This window comes from Porites lutea, chromosome 7, assembly GCF_958299795.1.
Source record: "Porites lutea chromosome 7, jaPorLute2.1, whole genome shotgun sequence".
Classification (NCBI taxonomy): domain Eukaryota; kingdom Metazoa; phylum Cnidaria; class Anthozoa; order Scleractinia; family Poritidae; genus Porites; species Porites lutea.
This window is the reverse complement of record NC_133207.1, coordinates 47,501-70,439: the sequence shown is the minus strand read 5'-3', so window position 1 is coordinate 70,439 and position 22,939 is coordinate 47,501. Positions and strand designations below refer to the sequence as shown.

Sequence of the window (22,939 nt, the reverse complement as noted above, 5' to 3'; positions counted from 1 at the left end):
TGAAAAAGAGAAAATCCTTTGAATAGAACGGAATAAGTATGCTTTATCGTTTCAAAATGGAAAAGAAATCTCAAAGAGCCAGCTTAAAAAAAAATTCCAAATTAATGAACGATTGTCTGACTACTCCCTTATCCTTGCTGCAAGTCCATGACAAGATTGATATTTCCAGAAATGGAGGAAGTAACTTCCTGTGTAAATTTTTTATACAGTGCAAATAAAATTAAATGAATTTTTATAGAATAATTGTAGAGCTAAATAGGTAAAGTTTCTGATTTACTAGCCTGAATTTCACCCGATTACTTCGAGGCTGAGAGCAGAAAACGACTCGAAGCAATCGAATGACGTTCAGGCTACTGATTTACAACAAAATTTCTGAACTTCTATTGTTGAACTAGCTGCTCCAGAGACTACATATTCGATGTTTGGCCGTATCGGCTGCCAAACGGTTCTCGACCTCAGCCGGGATTAAGCCTACATGGAATACAAGGTAGTTTAGTGAATCCGAGATTAACTTATTCCTTACCTTGATTCTTTTGTTCAAGGGTGCCTTGAAGCAATCGTCACTCCGCCGAAATTTCACGAATTGAAGTTTGGTAATAAACCGGAACTGAATGTACAAGGCATAGTATAGGCGCGTGACGTGTGGGTACTTTCAGCAAGCAATAGAAAATGAAAGTTAAGTTTACCTTTCTGCAATTACATTTGCATAAGCACCACGACCATTATGAAACTAAAAGCGATGCAAAAATGACTTTACGCTTGTTCAGCAGCCCCTCTATGCTAGTGCCGATCACGTGATTAGAAGAAATAAACACGCGCCAAAGTGGCAAAGTGAAACGACCGAGAAAGGATCTGTTAACGTTGTTGGCCAATGATTTGGCTTTTCAGTGGAAGCTACAACACTTTTTTCACCCTTGCATCAAAATATAGCGTTGTCTTGTTGAATTCTCGGTTTGCTGGCTGGTTAGATCGATGGAATAGTCGCCAGACGCAGAGGATCAACACGACACGTACTTCCGGAATACTGCACGCTTCAGTGAAGCAACATTGAAAGCCTAAAGGGAATTATAGAATGGCTCAACAAAGCTTGAACGTAAGTCACGCTCCACAAATGAAATAAATTTCTTTCAGGAGGGTAGTATGCTTAATAGGTTGTTGTTGTATAAAGGTTTATACTCAACGCTTTAAGTGAAAATGACAATGGAAACCACAAGGACTTATACATTTGTAAAGTGACGTGCTATTTTACTACAGGAGCCAGTAATCTCAGTTTGTCTTTTTCTTGGCCAAAACATTGCTGTTGTCCAGGATTCACTAGGATTGGATCAGGAGCCGATTTTGATTGGGGACATTTAAATAGGTCAAAACAAGGTAGCAAAAACGAAATGAATACTTTTAGGGAGTTTTCCGTTTTGGTCAGAAGTATTTACGCTTAAGTAAGCTTTACTACTGTTATTTAATATTCATCCAAAATATTTATCGGTTTCTAATTGTCTCAAATCCCTAGCTAATCCTTCATAACCAGCCATCGTTGGCGTACGATTTCACAGTCATGACCCGAAGAAAAAGTGGAACTTCTGACGAGAGTAGCAAAAATACCCCAGGGAGGGGGGTAGTTACTCAATATTTTTTTCTTTAAGGGAGACTCCGTCTCGAGTTCCAACCTCTTACTCTTTTATATATCATTTTAAACAGAAAGGTACCCCTTTCCTATACCTTCTATTGACAAAATTAATGGTACCACCTACCCTTTTTAGAACTTTGCATTCTTTTTAGCTGCTGTTAATGGACTGTCTTTAAAATATCAATAAATCACAAGACCAGAATTTTTCAAAGCCATAAAATGGATTTGCCAGCCTACATGTGCCTTTTTACACACAGAAATGACAGACTTACCTACCCTTTCATATGCTTCAACTGGTGAAATCCCTACCACCCCCCATATAACTGAAGACTGAAAAAGGTACCCCTCTTGGAAGTACCCCCGGGCAAAAATACCATCAGCGAACATGATTACACTGTCAGGTTAGATGATGGTATCTTTGTCAAATCACGCTAAAACTTTGAAAGAAAAAGTCGTCAGCCAGCAACAAATATTTATATTCTATTGATTCTTTTTTCCTGGAGTAAGTTTTATTTCCCATACAAACTCTAGCTTAACTGAACAATAAATGAATGAGGCTGAGTATCTTATGAAGAATTATGGAGATTAAGGAGAGTGTTATCCGTCGAGGCCGTAGGCCGAGGCAGATAACACCCTCTGAGATCTCCATAATTCTTCATATGATAGGAAAGCCGAATTCAGTAATTGTTTTATTATTCATTCAAAATAATTCCTACCTGGTTATGGTGTATTATGCGTGTGCTTTTAGCCAATCAGAATCGGGGAAATATTTTGAATGAATAATAATCTCATTTATTTGTTGGCCCACCTGTGGTTAAACTTTTTGGCTAGTTAATCATACACCTAATTGCAATAACCTTGTCATAGAAAAATGGAAAAGTGGAAAAAGCCAAATATGAATTAATAATATTAGGCTAATTATATTGCCTTCTCAGCGTGGATTTATTTGCAGTTGTTGCATTTCCTGCTAGAATCTTTTTTATTGTTTTTCAATTAGCCAATAATTTGATTGGCTATAATCAGCAGCCCTGATTTCAGAATTAATAGGACTGAGTATAGGAAAGTATGCCTCGCCATGCCTATAAGTAATCAGACAGTATGTATGCAGACTCCACTCAGTTCTATTACCATTATTTTAAGAGCACCAAACGAGAAATTCAATTGACTTTTCAATTAATTATTTTGATTGTCTGAGAATATTACTATGTAATCTTACAATTTATTTAGTCCTTGTAATAATTCTAAATAGTTAATAATAATTATTAATCTCTCATAGGACTGTATCTGTACTACTACCAGAAGTTTCTATCCTTATTACCAGTGTGAATATACAAATAGCCATTTTGTGAAGGAGGGATTGAAACGTCTCTTGAGTGACAGATACAAAGATGACTTTGCCTTCTTTACAAACCACTTTGTTCATCCCACACTGAGTCTTCTTAGCAGATTAAAAGATCAGGTATGTCAGTGAAAGTTTTACTTTTTGAAATACATGTATTACTCATGAAAATGACATACAGGGTGTTATATATTTTTCATTTGTCCTTGAAAAGTAAAAAACCAAAAGATATATTTAGGGGAATATAACTGAGAAAAGTTGGTACATGCCCCTTCATAAGAATGAGCATGAGTAGTCCAACATTTGAAGAACATGTTAATGAGATGGTGATGAAGCAGCTGGCAGCTCTCAGCAAGTTAAGATCCCCCCTAACATTATATGCAGCCAGTGCCATCTACATAGTGCTTTTATGTCACTGATTGTTGTGATATCTGCTGTAGAAGTGTGGGATCTACTCTGGCTGAAAAATTTGAAAGGCTTCAGAAGAGTGCATGGAGGGTCGTGCTATTAGAGAAGGACCCGACAACAACCCAGTGTCACCTACTAACTAGAAATATGTGTATCGCAGAACCTCACAATTAAGCTCAGGGGAAGGCCCATAAAATGTCAGGGATGGAAGGGGGAGAGAATTGGAGTAAACTGTGTAGATTGGGAGGGTGAGTTTCAACACTGGCTCTAATATTGGAAGGTGAGACGTAGTTAATCTCCTTTTGGTTGGAGTACATTTCAACCCAGTGCTCTGTCATTAAGATGGATTTTCTGGGTTTTAAATTGGGTTGGTGTTGTTAAGGAAGGGTAGCCAATGTTTCATACGTCCCATGTGTGTTCACACCATTTAACCCTCCTACATGTGTAATTAAAGTCATAGAAAATGGGTGTGATTTTAACTGATAGTGAATAGCTGCAGGCAAATATGCAGCTAACCCATGCTATCTTAAATGTGTCATCAATAGTGAGTGGATGAAATGGTAGGAGATAATACTGCAGTGAAAATAACAAGTAAATGCATTGTAATTGGAGATAAAAATATTCATTTTTTTTTTTAAGTGAACTACTGAGAGCGTTTGCACTTGAATGTAGTACATACTATTATTGATCACACTTGACAACTAATAAACTTATTGTTTGCAACAGTAAGGCGCAAACATTATCACTTACACTAAACTAGAAAATACAAATGTAGCAGTGTGATATTTTTCCTATTTTATCCCGTTTTTTGCCTTTTTCTCCCGCTGCGGAGACTGGTCCCAGGCTGTGTCATTAAGGATGCAGTTGAGGATAATTTTGAAAGTGATCATCACTCATGATTATTGAATATGTGGTACCCTCATTGGCACTGAAACTTATCCCTGTAAAAAATACCAAATCATTTATGAAAGTGTTAACAGTTATTTGTGGGGGGTCTTTGAACTTGGAAATCCTGAGGGGAGGGCGGGCTCAAGCAGTTTTGGAAATTCAGGTGGAAGTTGGGGGGGGGGGTCAAAAAACTGTGCCATCTGTCGGGGGGAAGGTGTGGATTTTTTCTGGAAGAACCAATTTGTGTGAAATGTCCACACATAAGTAGTATTGAAGGTGATCCATTTTTCAATTCTCAACGTGCATGAGCTTGTTGAGACATGGTGCCCAGAGGCATAGTTTTGTAAATTCTCAGACTGACAGTCAAATGTACTACCCACTTTAACTCACCAAGTGAATTGACAATTTGTCCAGATATTAATGAATTCCAAATTCCAGTCAGAACTTCGTGTATTAGACACAGATTATGTAAAACAAAGGACTGCTTTGTTTTCTGTTCTGGGAAAATCTGCCCTTATTGGTCCTGTTTCGTGCTTTTTGTTCTTTTGCTTCATATGTCATCTGTGTGCAGGAAAAAATAATCCCCAAACTTCCATCACAGACATCACAGCCATCCTGCAGTCCACCTATTTATTACATCAATTTATCATGAATGTTAATTATGTGCAGAATGGTTGGATCTTGTAGGAAGCCCTATATCTGATTGTTGTTTCATTTCTTGAAACAGTATTCTGCCATTAGAACATGTTTTGGTGAATATGCAGGAATATGTCACCTCCCTCTGACTTCTTTATAAAAGTTAAATTTTCCCTGAGTTATACTGAAATTCCCTGACTTGTTAAATTGTCCCTTATGGGGAAAAGAATTAATTTTCCTTGCATGGTGACACAATGTCACACACAAATATTGTGAGGATCCAGATCCAAAATACAGATGTTCTTTTCGAAGGATTGAAAAAAGGAGGCTTAAGGCCATGCAGCAATAATAAATTTTTGTTATGCGTGACTTAAAAGACACAGCTGTGTTTATGTATACTTAGATAATATATATATAATATATTTTACTTGGGATGGTTTTGGGGAAGTAAATGTCATGAAAATTATTGTAAATGAAAATTTGTACAGCAAGTATTTGGTTTTCAAATGTAAGGCTTCCCTATACATGCCACACATTATTGGTGTTCTAAACTGTTCATTGTAAAATAAAGCTTACTGCAAAACCCATTGTTGCTCAAGGTGTATAAAGGCTGATTGGTGTCCAGAGTCTGGTGGAAAGATATTCTTGATGTGCATTGTACAGATCATGTAACTGACTTGCTGCCTATCACTGCATTGAAGAAGATAATTTTGAATGTAAACTTCAAGCATTGCCTGATCTTCTTGTCGCTTCTTGAAGTGTCGGCAGTCGGTGTTCCCTCTCTTCATCAGTTTTGTTTACAGTGTATGTAGTGTGTTGTCACTGCCTCTGTACATGTTTGTGCAGGTTGCTGTGTTGACGACGTTGCCTTCACTGTGCTATTTTGGTGGTTGTCTTCTTCGATCCTCTTGCCAATGAATTTTAATCAGCGTTCTCCAGAGGAGTTTTGGTGGAAAATCTTCCACGGTGAGGATTTCCAGCCACTTGTTGTGCTTCCTGTTCTGTGTCATTTGCACGGGGAATTGCTGGTGATTCACCAATTGTAAACATTGTTTCACAGACAATGAATTACAAACACATCAGCCTTTCATCAATAAAACATAAAAGTGCACCCTGGTCATCGGTAGCAAAGTCTATGTTGCCTGGAAACACAAAATGCTCCATTACATAACGCTGCATGATGTCATTGTCAGACACCAAGCGACATAAGAGCCACAGGGGACCCAAACACGGTATTCAGCTAATAAATTAATCAGTTGTTATTTACCTGTGTTTCATGAGTCTTTATTTATGAGTCGTTTTGGAAAGGATTTCAACGTGATCAGAGTCGGTTAACAATTGCCAGTATCAGTATCAAGTGTTTGGTTGTCTGGTGCGTCATACATAGGATGCAGGATGAGACAGTTATGTCTCAATAATATTGAAACCTGAGATTGTCTCCTAAGGAGAGTCAATAGTTAACTTGAGACGTAACTGTCGCATACAATGCGCCAGACAAGCAAACATTTGATACCGGCAATGTTAACTGTCTCTGATCACATTCAAATCCCTTCCAAAACAGGTCATAAAGACACAGGAACACAGGTAAATACATCTTATTTTATTAGCTAATACAGCATTCAGGTTCCCCTGTGGATGGGCCTTGCAATTTTGCAGTTGGCTAAGACCACGCGCAGGTTCACATGATGTGTTCACACTTTGCACGCGATGACATTGTAAACTTGATTCACCTCTTCGCTCAGAATAACTAAGTAGGTGGTAACAACTCCTCCTTCTCCATAATACTCAACCTCATTCAATGTTGTTAATCTGCTGCCATCTTTAAGAGCAACAAACTAATCATATTTGAATGTTGAACAACAGAAAGTCTCAAAATGGAAGGTGGTTCTTTAAGTAAAATGAAGAACTCAGATATCTTTGTATCTTTGCAGAATTTTCCTCTTTGTTTGCGTAATGGTAAAGTTGTCCTTCACCTGGTGCCACCTCAGGATATTAGAATGATAATTGGTGAATTCTTTTACCAGGTGAGCAGCAAAGATTAAACCAGAGAAATAAAGGCTCTGAATGGGCAATTATGTTCTACTGCATAAAATGAAGTCGCATTCTCCATCTCATTGTGGATTATAAAGACTATGATATCTTAAACAGTTTTAGTATACTTGTCTCATTTAAGACAAAATACCTCAAGTGACAATAACTATAAGGTGAAAACAAAATATAGTCCTGTAGAAAGGGATGCAAACTGCTCTGAGCTTAAGCTACATGTAGCTTTCATCGGCATTCACCCATGAGCAAATAGTAAATTGGTAATTGACCAATCTCTTTTGTTATGTTATTAAATGTCTTTAATAACCACAAGTGTCTAACTTGGCAGGTAGGTCACACTAATCCTGGCTCACTGGTTGTTAAATTTGCCAAGTATGAGAATAAAGGAAGAACAGTGAATGAACTGCAGCGTGCAACAGTCGATGAGAAGGACTATGATATTGCCTTCACAAAAGAGTACTTTGACCAAGCACGAAGTGCCGCAGGTACACTTGGAGATGTATTGATGCGCACCATAATTGTTGCAAATCACCCAGATTGGTCAACTGATAAAGAAGATGCTGTTAATCATCTTCAGAAAGTAAGTATGCCATATTACAATGATATGCGTGATGTTTTTAAGCATAATTTTAAATGATTTTAATCACCATGTGTGGGCCTGAAAGGAATGATTGGTATTCCGTAGTGTGATAGGAGCTTCTCAGTGATCAATTTTGTTTACTTTCAAGCAAAATAATCTTTAACATCATTATTCTTAAAAATATGCAGCCATACATGTATACAAACAGTATGTTGTATGTTGAGTAACAATTCCATATTCTAAGTGGATTGTTTTTGCCAATATATAGTGCCCGGAACACAGGCATGGAAGACTGAGGTCAGAATCCCACCTGTCTGTAGAAGAAAGCTGTGATGACAAATCTATTACCAGTGAACAAGTGGAGCCTCATTCACCTCGTGAAAATAACGACTCCTGCAGTTCAATAGATGATGTGTTAATGAGGCAAATCTCTAGTTCCTCGGGCTGAGTCAGCCTTAGGAACTCAACCCAGAGATGGTCGGTTTTTGTTAAATGAATGTACAGCTTAAGAGGGAATATCACACAGAAATAAGTGCAAGGCTGCTGCCTAACGGGCGCCCGGTCGCCAGAGGCGCCCAAGGTAAGAGCATGGGCGACCAAATTTCGGTACAAGGAGCCCGCGCGGGCGCCTGACTTAACACACGGCATTAGACTTAACCTCCTTGTACATTATATTCCTTTAGCTGGAGTAGGACTTTAAACAGTGGAACTGTTGATATGGTTAGCGATGATGCGATTAGGCAGTATAAAATTTCCACAAATAAACCGTAAATTATGTAAACCTAACGTGTTCAACTGTGAAGCTTTGTCGAAACGAACGAAGCCATCGTTTCCGAGTCCGGATGGCAGTTGAAGACTGGGTCTGAGATTTGACTTCCAAATATGGAATAGCAAAATTATGGGCTGTTTGTTGCCTATGTTGACATTCGTGCAGTTCATCGTTTGCTTGGGTTTTCGTCGATTTGATAACTTTTTTGTGGCGAGAATGGGAAGCTATCTTGCGTGCTATCGACTGGACGTGCTTGATGTTCGATTTCATGTACCAGTTTGCAACGTATGAAAGTAAATAATTCGGTTAATTCTTGTTTACGTGTTATTTATTAGGCCCGGCGAATTCTTATTAAAGTGTGCAAGAACCTCTATAACCTATGTAATGATCTTGGAAAAACAATACATGGATTTCAAACTGGGCTCCTAACAATGTGGCTCGGGCTCCTAACTTTAAACTTTAGGAGCCCGAAGGGCTCCCTAAAATTTTTCTTAGGCAGCAGCCTTGAAGTGATGGAGCTATTTACTAAATATGTACTTACATCATTATCTATAGTCCAAGTAACTAGTGTGTAATACCTTATACCTGATGAAGAAAGCCATGTATCAATACTCTATGTTGTACAGCAAATCCTGAAGCAGGCAAGTGCCTCTGGTGCTGTATTGACTCCCGGAGTGTTTGTCAGTATTTTGTAGCGTTTTGGTTGAAGTGTTTTAAAATGTAAATTGGCAACAAGCTCAAACATTATTTCTAAACTGCAGTTTGTTTGGTCACAAGAATAACAGTTAGTTTTTTTTGGAGTGTCAGAAGAGTGTGTCATTTACCAAATGCAAAAGAAAATATGTTTATTTTAGACTTTATTTATTGTGTTTGTTCCACATTCATAAATGTAGGAGGACAGCCGATAACACCCTCCGAGATCTCCATTATTCTTCATGATTACACGAGTGCAGAATTCAATAATTGTTTTATTATTCATTCAAAATAATTCCTAGTTTAAAAACATAGCTAAAACAAGTTTACCTCCATCGATTTTAAGTTCATCTTTGATAGTGCACGTTTAGGGTCGTTCAGCTCCGCAAATATTCTCCAAATAGCAGATGCTGCCCTTTGAGTTGTCTTCTTGTTGTTCTTGCCATGTTTTAGCTATTATTTTGCCTAGTTATTAATATGAAACAAGTGAAATGTACACCATTTTTGTTTTCACAACCAAAACAACTCAACCTAGCCCCCAGGTCTTCTCGGTTAATGTTGCATTAACCTGCATGAAGGCTGCACTTTTGACGTGGACATTGGTTCATTAATTGCAAAATTCTTCCAAATTTGGTCATCAGTTGCTGGTTATGGTGAATTATGCGTGTGCTTTTAGCCAATCAGAATCGGGGAAATTTTTTGAATGAATAATAATTGTATTTAAATTATCAAAGGTGAACATTAGGTTAGTTATAGGAATTACCATCAGAGTCGGAATTTAGGGTTATTGTGTAAATAAAAAAGTCTTAAAACTTCATGCCATAATACATTGACAGTGTGCAATACCTTTCTTTTCATTGGCTAAGAGCCTACAGTTAATTGTGGAAATCAGCACACCCTACAGATTATTTACTAATCTGCAAGTAGATTAACCCATTCGCCCCTGAACCGCCCGTAACCGCCCGTGCGGATCCAGGTCCTTTCTACCCATTGTGACGTCATCAGTTTTAACGGTCAAGGACAACTTTCTTCACTAACTTGTGCAGAGTGAAGAGATCTTTCAAACCATACCAGAATGAGCACAATTTAGTCAAGGGCACCGGAGAAACAAGCAAAAAACCATGTGACATTGACCTGAAAATCTCCATAAAAATCTTGTTCCATTACCCACCTACCTTTCCTTTCGCCTAATCCTAAGATCCTAAAAGCTTTCCTAAAAACTCTTCCCACCAAAATCAAGCCTACTAAATGCCCAGCAAGAGAAAAAAAAAATGAGGCAAGAAAAGGAAAAAAAGAAGGGAGGAGAGAAAGCGAAAAGTAAAAGTCAAGACCGCTGTGTCACTTTTAAACCCAAAAACTATGTCGAAATTTTGCTTTCTGCGCATGCCCGAACTTCGCAAGCTGATATTTTGCATCTGGATCAGAAGGCCGCGAAGTGTTCGACCTGTAAACCAGTTTGTGGTAAGTTTTAGCTCTTTATAGCAAGACAGTGACCAGAAAACCACTCGACTAGCTTCAAAACGCGTTTTTCGGCAAAATCTCCAGGAGCGAATGGGTTAACAAGTATTGAGAATTATAATATTAATCTTGTGGAATTACCAGTTTCCATATTATTAGCCACTATACATCTTTGAAGTGAAATATGGACAGGTTAAAGGTTTAAATATAAATGGAATTAATTAGAAATTATTATTTTGCCAAGTTTCTGTATATACTCTTACCAGCAACCTTGCTTTTCAACAGAAATTGATATTTCTACAAAAGTTTTAATCTACAAAAGCATTTGCATGCTTAAAAACATCACTCAACTATTTGCTTAGCTTTCAGATGAGTGAAGTCAGTAGGCAGCTGAACATTTTTGCCCTTCATATCATCACTGAAAATCAGAGTGTTTAATAAAAGTTATTTGATCTTTTTTTAAAATGTATCATTGTTATATTTTTACATGCTGAGGTTCACTTACCCACTGTGTGGTGACTGCAGAGACTGAGTGTCCACCTGGGCATGCACTTTGTCTTTTTACCTTGCTTTCAGGTTGGTATTATACCTATTGCATTAAGGTTTATTATTGACTAAAAACCTCTTTAAATGGTTGATAATTTCCTTCTCTTCTTGCATTATGATCATTGATAATTGCAAATGAAATATGCTTGTATTTGTTGGCAAATTCGTCTTCTTCAAGAACTTCCTTAAAAAGCTCAGCCATGTGACGTGGTGGGTTTCTAAATGCCCCACAACCAAGTGCTGATAGAACAAGTGAGTCATGATCATGATACAGTCCTGTAGCTAACATACAGCGGATTTTTCGCTTTGTATTTTCTGCAACTTGTGGAATGAGCCTTTGCTTGTCTTTTGTTAAAGCAGGACTGCAGTACGCAGATAAAGCAACAAATGACATGGCAATTGGGTTACGAAGAAATGCATAACCTTCTGCCTCTGCAGCTCGTATGATGAACACATTCGTGGAGTAGACACATGAAAATTCTGGAAGTCTGTACGACCATTTTCTTTCAGGGTCAAATTCATTGTCCGGGTCGGCTAAATGTTGAACATAATTTGTTCGACGGAACAAGTTTTCTTCTTGTGCCCCAGCTCCAGATAAGTATCCCCCACCTGCATGGTGAAACAAAACCAGAAGTTATTACTATCAACATATCATTGTTATTGTATAACACCTTGTCCATCGGATGTTGTTTACTGTAGGTAGTGTCGACTGAGATATCGGTCGATATAGCAGTCAACGATCGGTTGACACTCGGTTGACACTCAGTCGACACTCGGTCGATACTCGGTTGACAATCGGTCGATAGTCGGTCGATATAGCGGTTGATAGTCGGTCGATAGTCGTTCCAGATGTGTGTCGGCCGATATAGCTTTTCGTTCACCGACACTTTGCTGACTTTTCGCCGATAGTTGGTCGATACTTGACCAATGTATCGGTCAGTAATTGGTGGACACTCAGTCGATGGTTTGTCGACACTTGGTCGATAGTCAGAAGATAGCAGTTCGATACATCGGTCAAGTGTCAGCTGATAGTCGATCGATATATCGGTCGAGAGTTTCGTCGGTCTGTATAGTTTTTAGTCCATTATCAATAGCCCTGGAGAAGAAATTGGAGCAAAATTACTGAAATATGAACCGATTGCCCCCATTGACACATGGAGATTCTTGAAAAATTCGCATTTTTGGACATTTTTCGCATGATACCAGTAATTAATGATGTCTTTGCTCAAAAGGAAAGCCATTGAACTCACCTGCTATATTAACACTTGACTGATATTCGAACGACAGTTGACCGATATACCACCGACAGTTGACCAATATATCACCGACATATGTCCGATAGTAAGTCGAGGTGCGTCGTCGAAATATCGACCGATGCTCGGCCGATAGTCTATCCCACGCTTGACTGACTATCGACCGGCTGTTGACCGACTATCGACCGACTGTCGACCGACTATCGACCGACTGTCGACCTACTGTCGATCGCTATATCGACCGCTATATCAACGGATATATCGGTCGACATTACCTACAGTAAAAAAGATCCTGTCCATCTACAAACTGTCAAACTCATTGACCTGGAATGGTCAAAAATTGGAATTTCCAAACTAGGGTCACCTGTATTTAACTCTTTGTGATAAATAACACTAACTAACTCACAAGGGCCATGTTGAAAACCACTTTGTGAAAATGCAGCCTGTTAAAAGATGATGATGTCATTTTTATCACTTTAATTAATTATTACCATTTCGGCGGACACCACTTCAATGTATAAACTATTACATGCATTTGCTGCACTGACCTGGTCTTCTTGATGAGGCCATGTTTAACACAGCTGGATTATAACCCTCATTCTTTAACCGTATTGCTTCCTCGAGACAATCAGCGTTCACAACAATTATGTCAGTTTTCCACTTATCACGAAGATTTGCACCTCTTTCAAATTCAGTTGGGTTACATAAAATCTCTTCCTCGTGAAGGACTGTTTTCCTTGCTTCTCTTGAAACACTTTGATGATCTGCAAAAGTAATCTCAGTGCCATCTACAAGTGAATACTTGAAGTTTTTACAAGCCTCGAGTGTTTGCTGCATAATTTCCATCCTTTGCTGTTTAAAATTTTTTGAAGATCGGAACTCTGCAAGCCATCTGTTGTGATCAAATGTTGACTTCCCTAGATAACTACTACCTCTGCCAGAGGCCATCTTAACTTGACTCCTCAAAAAAATGAAAAGGCTAACGATTTAGTTTTTCTTTATATGCAATCGGAGATGTGATTATTATATTGTACTTTGATTATGAAAAATGGTGCTGACATGACAAGATGACGAGCGATACGGAACTTACGACTCAGCGGTGGTTCCCAACAAGGCGGAAGAATCTTCATATATGATTCCTATAGTGTTAGAGCCCAGGCCTCACTCGGTTGCCATTATCCACATTGTCGCCATTTTGTTTGCAAGAATTATGGTAAGAAATGCGTCTCTTTCTTTGAGCTTTATTTCAAAGTTGTCCGCTTAACAGATCATTTAATTACTCAGGGTAAGGCAAAAAAGACAAGAAAATTTGCCGCTGTAAAGCGAATGATCTCTCCAAAGGATATAAGAATGTGAGTTCGTTCACTTCGTATTATTATTATTACCCTAACATGATTATGTGTTCTTGCTTGTAATCTTGTATTCCATGGGCGATTTCATCAGAGGAACTCTCATAACTACTGCATTTCCGACTTATTTTATCAGAAAGAAAATCCAGGAAAAAGAAGTTGCGAAAAAGAAGAAGGATGAAGAAAAAGAAATACGACACGTGTAAGAACTTATGTAATTTTTGTCTTATGAACTTAAATAGATTAGGTGCAGTTACAAGAGACACTTTTACCATGGTAATTCACCCTTTTAACGTAAGAAATTGGAGTGATGCGTGTGACCGGACTTTCCCGAGATAAATTTACGATCGCAAATATTCATGGTTATATCAAAAAGAAGAAAGAAACCGCCCATGACATTTAACATGGTAAATAGCTGGGGTTTCTAGATACCCAAGGTAAAAGAGCTAATCATGATCAGGTTTCTTCATTTGACACCAACATGAAACTGGAAAAATTTGCTTTTTTTGAAGGATTTTTTGTGCTGTTGAGAGAAAAATCAATGTTGACATGGGCCCAGGTTTCACGTTAGGACAAAAGTAACAGGGAAAATTTAAGGCAAAATTTTGAACTGGTATGTTGGGCTAGATGTGGGAACAATATTTCTCAAGAATGTGTTCTATTTCTGGCATGTAATCGAACAGTGGGATGAAGGTGAACTGTAAAGTTAAATCTAAATGATTGGCAATTAATTCACATTTAACCACATGTTACCATGGTAAACTAAACCCATGTTAAAATTTACCACAGCTTTATTAACATGGGAAATGCCTTTTACCATGGTGTATACAACCGCACCTATTAGTTACGTTAAATACAGAATACCCTGATATAATTCTTAAAAAAGGTGGATAAGTGGATACACTTTTACCCTGTATTAAGCAGTCTCTCACCCTAGTGTCATTGAGCATATGTAACTTTCTTGGTTCTGGGCACCCTTGGAATCAGGACAATTGTCACTGGAATAGGGGGGTCCCCTCGCTAGTGGTAACTGATCCAGTGGAGCCCTCTCAGGTTCAGAACATTATTGTCTCTATTTTAGAGGAGTCCTTTCAATAGAAGTAACTAAGTGATAAAGAGATGATACAATCCTTGTTTGTGGGGAACAAAGTTTGTTTCTTGAATGGAGCTGATCACCGAAAGGAGTTATTTTACTTTGTGAACTGTCAGTATTGAGGTTAACCAGGCAATTTTCCCAAAAGTTATTTCTCATTGAAACAATGTCATTTAGCCCACAGTCAGTGTGTCCGATGCAGTCAGTGAATGAGGGCGTATCTCAAACCATTGATGACATTCTTATGCATACAATAGCCATTTTCCCTAAACGCAAAACAAAAATGTGCCGTAGAGAAACAAAAATCTTATGTTCCTTTTTTTTGTCCCGAGCAAATCTACTTTTGTGTTTAATTTCTTCGTATCACATTGAGCAGTCACTAAGCTGTCTTGGCTGTTCCTAAAGCGAGACTGCTAAAATACAGGATACTCTGCAAATAAGATTTCATGGATAAAAGCTTCTTATCTAAAAGAATATTGTATCTTCTAATGTATTGAGAAGTCCCAATAGTTCCTTTTTCATTTTGATCCTCAAAGTCAATTACAAACAATTTATGTCAATTTAATATACAGTAATAATTTTAGAACGAAAACCTATGACAATAATCCAATATTCCTTTTTTCCCCCTTTTATATAGAGAACAGTCATCATCTGCACTATTCTTTCAATATAACACTCAGCTTGGGCCTCCATTCTATGTTTTGGTTGATACCAATTTTATCAACTTTTCAATCAAGAATAAGCTGGATATTGTCAAGTCTATGATGGATTGCTTATATGCAAAATGTAAGTAATCTCTTCGTTATTGATTTTTGTTTTCAGTCTATATGTTGTGGTTCAATTTCAACCTTGGTATAATTTTTTCCATTTGTTTTAGACTTTAAAACAGAAGGAAATGAAATTTAAACCAAGGATAAAACTTAACCACAACATAGATCATATACATACAGTAACAAAGTGTCAATATGGCAACGAGATGTTTGACTAGTTGTGTGGGTTTGTGTTGTGTTAGTTTAGTAGCAGTTATGATGATTTGCACTGGGTTATGAGATTCAGTGATTCCCTTGCATAACTGAACTGCCTTCGTTCCTTTGATACTTGGAGGATACTCCAAGTTTTCATTTATACTAACTTGTGCCCAACACAATTATGCGCATGTACATGTACAAGCTGTGTTGTTATTTTGTCACTCTGGAAGTAAAGGGTGGAAGGTGTCATTATTTACAATTAATGCATATGGGTTACAGGGCCAAAATGGGGGAATAAGATTCTTGCTTAAAAACCAGTTTGTGAAATTATTTTTTAGGTATTCCTTGCATTACCGACTGTGTGATGGCTGAATTAGAAAAACTTGGATCAAAGTATAGAGTGGCTCTCAGGTATAAATTAATATTATTATACCCTGATAAGAGGTTTCGTGTCTCAGGAGAGAAGGCCGAGATTACAAAGTGACCTTGACCATGAGAGCAGTTGTGATGAGGCCGCATGTCATCATGGACATTCCTTCCCAAGTCTGCAATAAGACCAGAATCAGAATCACACAAACACAATCACATTAATAAGGTCAAAATTCATCAGAAGATTAGTATAGGTAATAGCATGATTTGTAGTGATATTTGGCATAAATACCACGAGTGATATTTCAAAATTGGTATACGTAATTTCACGAGCCGTTAGGCGAGTAAAATTTGAGACAATTTTGAAATATCACAAGGGGTATTATTGCCAAATATAACATACAAATCATGCTGTTATTTGTTTATACTGCTACCCGCAAAAGGTATGTAATTTTCGCTGTAGGTATTTCAAATTAAGCTGAAATACCACTGTTCTAAGCCAATCAGATTGGAGAAATTTCTCATGTAGTAGTGTAAGAAAAGAAATACCAAGGCTGGTTTGAACCTAGGACTGAAGGTTGGGACATCCCTGTTGGGAACCTTCTGATACTCTATGAGGAATAAGTGTCATTTCAATGCGTTATAATAGAGATACAAGTATATCTTTATGGGTGCATGTAGTTTTGCTGATTTTAAATCAGCATCTTGCTGACAGGTCAGCTAAAAAATGTTTTGGTAAATTCCCTTTAAAAGTTATTCTCTTAGAAAATGGTTTATTTGGCCAGTCTGCATGTCTAAAAACTGTAAGCCTCTGGTCAAAGGATTGTGCAGCTTACAGGCAATTTACTGCTGTCACTCAGTTTCACTTTTCTTGGAAATACTGTCATAAAGATAACTTCCTTGCTATGTTACAAGAAAGGTAGCCTGTACGCAGACGTTGTTTTATTTTTCTTTTTGTTCTTTTCGAGCGCTAGGCACGAGAAAGAAAAATAAAGAACATCTGATCATGAAGACATCTACAGACCATCTATTTTCTTCTTCCCCCAGCCCAGGGGTGGATCTAGGGGGAGGGTGCAGGGGGTGCGCACCCTCCCCTGAGATGACCTACGGTTTTCTAATACAACTGGTATTCTGCAGAAAAAAAAAACTATGTGGTTTATTAGTGTTGAAGTAGAGCAAGAGACGAGTGCACCCCCTCCTAAAAAAAAAATCCTGGATCCGCCCCTGCACCCCTACCCCCTTGTGCCGGCGGTTAGTAAATCCTGCGCGGTTTATACTTTATCACACACGCTCAAAGGACTTTGAAGAGAAAACAGAGGGTCTGTGAACAGGCTACAAGAAATGTGTAGCTGGTAAGGACCCCAAACTCACCTTTACCTATCTTCTTTGTGGCTTTTTGAACATGAGACTTCAATGTATAACTAGCACTTCCCCACTCCATGGGTAGTTTAGTGGATGGATGTTGAAGAATGAGTCTTTACATGTTACTTGATAACTTAAGCCACTTGGGGCTAGGGTTAAAATGGCAATTTTTTAAACAATACAAGGTGATACAGACACATTATACTGAGTCATGAACTTTTCTCTCTCTTTTCTTTTTTCAACAAGATTGGCTAAAGATCCCTCTTTTGATCGTTTGCCATGCATGCATAAAGGAACATATGCTGATGATTGTATAGTTAACAGAATACAGCAGGTAAATTGATTATAATTCACAGCATTATTTATTAGTGTGGGCCTATTTAGATCCTCAGATGCCTACATGTACATTGACAGTGTATCGAAGGATCACTGGTAGAGAGTGCATTGTTTGCCCCTTTGATCATTTTTTTTCTTAACTAATATTAAAAATGAGGGGGATTTTTCAATCTTTTTACAGTGTTATCTTAAATTTTTCTTGGCTAGGAATCTTACTAGCTAGATAAACATTTGTATGCTAAGTGTACAGCTTTTCAGTCTGCCTTTAAGTAATGGTGGGTTAGGGTTAGATGCATTCCTTTCTTGACTAGTCTTTCTAGCACTCATTTATGTCATGTTATTCAGTGCTCCTGCCTCACCATCAGGAGGAGCATTGTGTGAGAAGACAAAAACAGCTGCAAGGGAGTCTGACTTTTTCTTGACATGATGAAGTAAAAGCAGGGTTGTCAGAAAGTTTTGAAGTAGACGGCTGAGTTGTCAAAGTAAGCAGCCTGTCTGGGGATATTTTATTTAAAAAACACCATGTGTAAAGAAATTCTAAGCAGAGTGGCTGGCCAATACTAACCAAGTATGAGGCGACTTTCACCGGCAGCCGGCTACTTTAGACAACACTGAAAAGCTAAACTTTGAATTCCGCCACAGTAGCTCACATAAAAATGACTCATGTTCACAGGCTTGTTGGCATACGAATAACACAATAATTTGCAAATGAAAGGCAGGAAAGTTTGTAACAAAGCAGTTCACCACCAGCTAGCCTTACTTCAAGTCAAAGGCAAGGCCAATGAGCAAACAACTTTAAAATGGCCTATTCCAAGTAAAACTTAACTATGCTGTTTATTGCAGCACAAGTGTTACATTGTAGCCACATGTGACAGAGATTTAAAAAGAAGAATACGCAAAGTTCCAGGAGTGCCCATAATGTACATTTCTCAACACAGGTACTGTTACCTGCATTGACCATTTTCACCCATACCATAATGCACCTTGTTTACCCCCCAAAATTTTACATAACCATTGTTTCCAATTTCTGCTGGAGAAAGTGAAGACTATGTTTATGCAACATTTGGCGGGGTGGGGGTAAACAAAATGCATTACGTACTCAGTCAAGACGGTGATTAATGCAGTATGTGATTTTCTATAGTCTTTTGGGGATAACTTTATCATATCTGCTTAACTACTTTACATAAACACCGAGGGCAGATTTAGGGGTGGGCCCAGGGGACCCCAGCCCCCCCCCCCTTTTGTCCGGGAATTTTTTCTTTTGTAAACGTGTGTTAGATGGTACTTCGACATTTGTTACTTACATATATTGTCTCTAATGAATTTTGATAATGAGAAAATTTATTGAACGTTGTCTTTGCCAGGAGGTTTTGCTCTCGCTGCAATTGCTTCTGCTTGTGGTAGCATCAAAAAGTGTGAATTACTTCTTTGACCACAACGACACCTGTGGTTTATAAAATATTTCAGCATTACATGTTCAATATGGAATCCAGGCATTTGCTAAATTTAAGTGTCCAGAATGCACTAGATTGCATCTTAGAAAACTTCAATCTCAAAAATTTTCCCGGTGAAGCATGCGCCCAAAACTCCCTAGAAAAGTGCTCTGTTTGCAGTCCTGATGGGCGCTATCATTGCCATGTTGCCACTGTATACTATATCTCTAGGCCCCCTCTATCATAAAATCCTCCATCTGCCCCTGAGCACAGTCTGTTGTACTCTGTAGTACTGCTTCTTATTTTCTTTTGCAAATCTCTGGATTTTTTCTTTTCTATTTTCTCAAACCCTTTGGCCTGCTTTCTAATATTTACAGAAAAAGAAAAAAGTGTTTGTACATTGTTGATTATGCAAGCTGACTCATCACCTTTGCACCCTTTCTGGCTTTCTCATCAATCTACACTGGCTTCCTGTTGCAAGCTGATACCTTGGATTTTTTCGAAAGCAGCACTCTTCAGGGGCACCATCCGGCTTATTATTTTAAGAAATATTTTTATTATTAATTGTTTTATGTTCTTGCCCCAATACTAGGTACACAATTGAGAGAATGCCTGATGCGTACGGAGGTAATAACTTGTGGTATAGTTTGATGCCGTTTATTATTAAGTGTCAACAGAAACTCATAAGGGGTAACATAACCCCTTATGAGTTTCTGGTGTCAAACAACATACATGTACATGTAGTTGGAAACTTGGTTATTATGATGAACTGCACTGGGTTATGAACTACAATATTGTTATGATTACCCCGTGGTTAGGATTACTGAATAACTAAGATCCTCTATCATAATTATTTAATTGTTTGGAATCCTTCTGCAACAGTCTTAACTTAATTTGTAATCTACGTTATTTATTTCACGCACGCAAGTTTCCTTTTTCGCGCACACTTTACAACAAATTTTGCCATTGCTACATGTTTTCTTAGCTTGTTAACTCATTGTGATTTTCCAACAAAGAAATATAGATTTGGTAGTACACGTGATACACTTCACAGAGACTGCTCTAAAGTTGTGTTAAGAAAGGATAAAGGCTATCCTCTTGGTTGTATACCCTTTATTACATATTTGAAGTAACGGTGGTTAGGTAAAACTCTTGTAACTAATTTTTCGATTAACCTTCATTTCAGCTCCAAGGGTGTAAGTGGATCTCAAATGGATCACCTGGCAAGATATTTTTGTCTGGAAAGTGCGGTGCATAGCACAGCACAGGAAGTAGAAGGACTGAAGTGGTGCGAACCGGATATGAGAGGAAAGTTGTTATAGTGTTTTGCAGGACAAGCGTAATGGGACAGTAGTGAAAACTCATGACTAAGAGGCAATTTCCATTTGTGTTACAAAAGAAGGAAAAAAATGGTGACTGGTTTTCAGAAAACAGAGACGAATAATAAACTGAGATCGAGAAAGTTATTTTTCTTTTGTTTGTTGTCAAAAACAAAACAACAACAGCTACAACAGTAGCTTGCCTGTTAGTTAAGATTTGTAATTTTAAGTGCTACCCGAATTAAGTTTCCTTCTTCCCGCAATTGACCTAAAATGTTTTTTATGTAAAAGTGAGAATAAAACAGCTACATCTTGTTTCTCAACATCGTTGATTGACTCCTATTTGATTGTTTGTTTGTTTTTGTTTTTGTTTTTTTTGGGGGGGGACTCTCCTTTTCTCTATCTTTCTAGCAGTAGACTGGAACTAGCTTGCAGTCGAGGCTTATGTCCGTACGACCGCAAACTATTCCCCAGCTAAGTATGCAAGATAAGAAGAAGATAGAAAGTCACTTGTCTTTTTTCAGTGCCAAAGTAACTTTCTGATCGCTGGCTCAGAAATAAGGCAACTGGCTTAGATTCATTACCAGAAATTTAAGACAAAATGGCGGACCCCCAGACTCGACCCAGACCTTCCGCTCTCTAAGAATGGCCGCCGATCGTTATAGAGAAATGTATGGAGAAAATTGAAGAAGTGGAAATTTCAGATCTGAAGTAGCACACACGACATTTGCCGACCTCTAAATGTAAAGTGTACGTACCATATCATTATTTACGGTTGTTTTGGTCTCTCGAAAGTTCGCCAACGGGCCGCAAACAACACATTTTACGAACGGCTGTTAGAGTTCCTTGAGCTCTCTAATTCTTTCAAAAAAGCTTAGAGGTGCCTACCTTCTCTCCACATTTTAGAACATTTCGTTGATGTGAATCCTTGGTGCCGACCTCTCTAATCATCGATCGATGTTCAAACTTTAAAACGTGATAAAAATCAGCCTTGATCCATTCCCCAAATGGCCGCAAAATTTGCGATAAAAGAGGTAAAAATACATCCATTTCTGCGATAAAAGCGGTACAAAACGCACCACTGCGCTTATTATTCCTTGTGAAAAGTAGGGTTTCTGTCTCCAGTTTGTTTTGATCGCCATCTTTACACGTAGGTACTTCATATATGATTATTATTATACAGAATATCGCTGGCTAAGCGTACTGTGGGCCCTGATTTTTGAAAATTATTTTTACTCTGCCAAGTCACGCATGAAACGAAGTTGTTTCTTCTCTCTAAAATCGTCATTTGAACAGGAGCCCGGACTCTAGTTTCCCCTTTTTCATTCTCCCTTGTATTGACTACCTCAAAAAAGAAATTAAATTGATTCAGATCCTTTGATAGTGTGTCATTTCAGTCCTTGTTTTTTCTACGTACTGCTTTCTTTATGCCGCCATCTTGATAATTTGAAACCGCGTGCCAAATACTTCGCGCGCGCGAAATGTCTCCGATTTCTGGTAATGAGCGGATTTCACTGCGCTAATATAAGGGATCCTTACGCCTTTCGAATTTCGACAAATTTATAAACCTCTGTTCGCATAGCGCCCCACGCAGACATTCTAACAGCTTCATCATTAGTTCCATCTTGGGGAAGAACGACTGCTCCGCGAGGAATTCATTCGTCGCTTTGCGGATAAGAGGTTCCTGGATATCGCGGCGTCTGAAAAACCGTTTTAGACATGTGTTATAATACGGTTTCCAAACGAGCAGTCATAATGAATGACCTTCTCGTGGAGCTAAAAGATTTGTACAAAGGACTGGTCATTATCTCTTAACGGTCAGTTAGAACTTTGGGTTCGATACTTTTAAGACGGAATCCGGCTTCAGGAAATTCAGTAACTTTGTTTTTCAGTGGGCAAAAACCAGGTATGGTTTAAATTATTCTGGTACATTGTGTACAAGGTTTTTGTCCACTCAAAATTAAAATTACTCAGTTTTCTGATGTATTCTGTCTTAGCGCTTGCAATACGTAGCGCTTTTATTAAAAGCATTAGAGGGGCTAATAACAATTATTCCTCGAGCACGAATGGGCCCTGAGTCAATAGCCCATGAGGCCTAAGGCCAAATGGGCTATTGACTCAGAGCCCATGAGGGCGAGAGGAATAATTGTTAATTAGTAAAATCCAACTAGTTGTATGGTCAAAAATATCGAGAATAAAAAAAATTAGCTAGTTAAAGCTAGACTTTAATCCTTTTTTGCCGCCTAAAAGCCCTCGCTTTCCGCTACTAGGAGGCTACAACATATAGCCCAGTACTAGTTTAACCAATCAGAACGCAGCATTGATAATAGACCACAAGTTGGATTTTACTAAAAAACAATACAGTAACTTCCTGATTTCTCAAAGTTCAAACCAACTTTCTTTTACTTTCGAAGTTACAAACTAGAGTATTATCGAACATAAGTGCTCTTTTTTCATGTAGTTTTTATTT

General features: G+C 38.2%; 3 protein-coding genes across 4 annotated transcripts; 2 read left to right on the top strand and 1 right to left on the bottom strand.

Moving 5' to 3' along the window:
* The first annotated feature begins 574 nt into the window (after window positions 1–574).
* On the top strand, window positions 575–9,377 carry LOC140942748 (uncharacterized). Its single transcript, XM_073391736.1, has 5 exons — window positions 575–1,093; window positions 2,901–3,083; window positions 6,827–6,919; window positions 7,270–7,521; window positions 7,790–9,377. The coding sequence occupies exons 1-5, from the start codon at window positions 1,073–1,075 to the stop codon at window positions 7,967–7,969; spliced, it is 729 nt and encodes a 242-aa protein (XP_073247837.1). The 5' UTR covers window positions 575–1,072; the 3' UTR covers window positions 7,970–9,377.
* Window positions 9,378–10,424: 1,047 nt separating this feature from the next.
* Window positions 10,425–20,796, top strand: LOC140942749 (rRNA-processing protein FCF1 homolog). Of its 2 annotated transcripts, none has more exons than XM_073391738.1 (9): window positions 10,425–11,017; window positions 13,525–13,592; window positions 13,726–13,791; window positions 15,320–15,468; window positions 15,989–16,061; window positions 17,628–17,715; window positions 18,561–18,655; window positions 19,743–19,777; window positions 20,337–20,796. In XM_073391738.1, the coding sequence occupies exons 1-9, from the start codon at window positions 10,988–10,990 to the stop codon at window positions 20,348–20,350; spliced, it is 618 nt and encodes a 205-aa protein (XP_073247839.1). In that variant the 5' UTR covers window positions 10,425–10,987; the 3' UTR covers window positions 20,351–20,796. The 2 variants fall into 2 exon arrangements, with proteins under 2 accessions (XP_073247839.1, XP_073247838.1); XM_073391737.1 differs by lacking the exon at window positions 10,425–11,017 and adding an exon at window positions 13,324–13,453.
* Window positions 10,730–13,257, bottom strand: LOC140942747 (uncharacterized). Its single transcript, XM_073391735.1, has 2 exons — window positions 12,789–13,257; window positions 10,730–11,596 (listed from the first exon to the last, which is right to left on the bottom strand). The coding sequence occupies exons 1-2, from the start codon at window positions 13,186–13,188 to the stop codon at window positions 11,049–11,051; spliced, it is 948 nt and encodes a 315-aa protein (XP_073247836.1). The 5' UTR covers window positions 13,189–13,257; the 3' UTR covers window positions 10,730–11,048.
* Window positions 20,797–22,939: the final 2,143 nt, after the last annotated feature.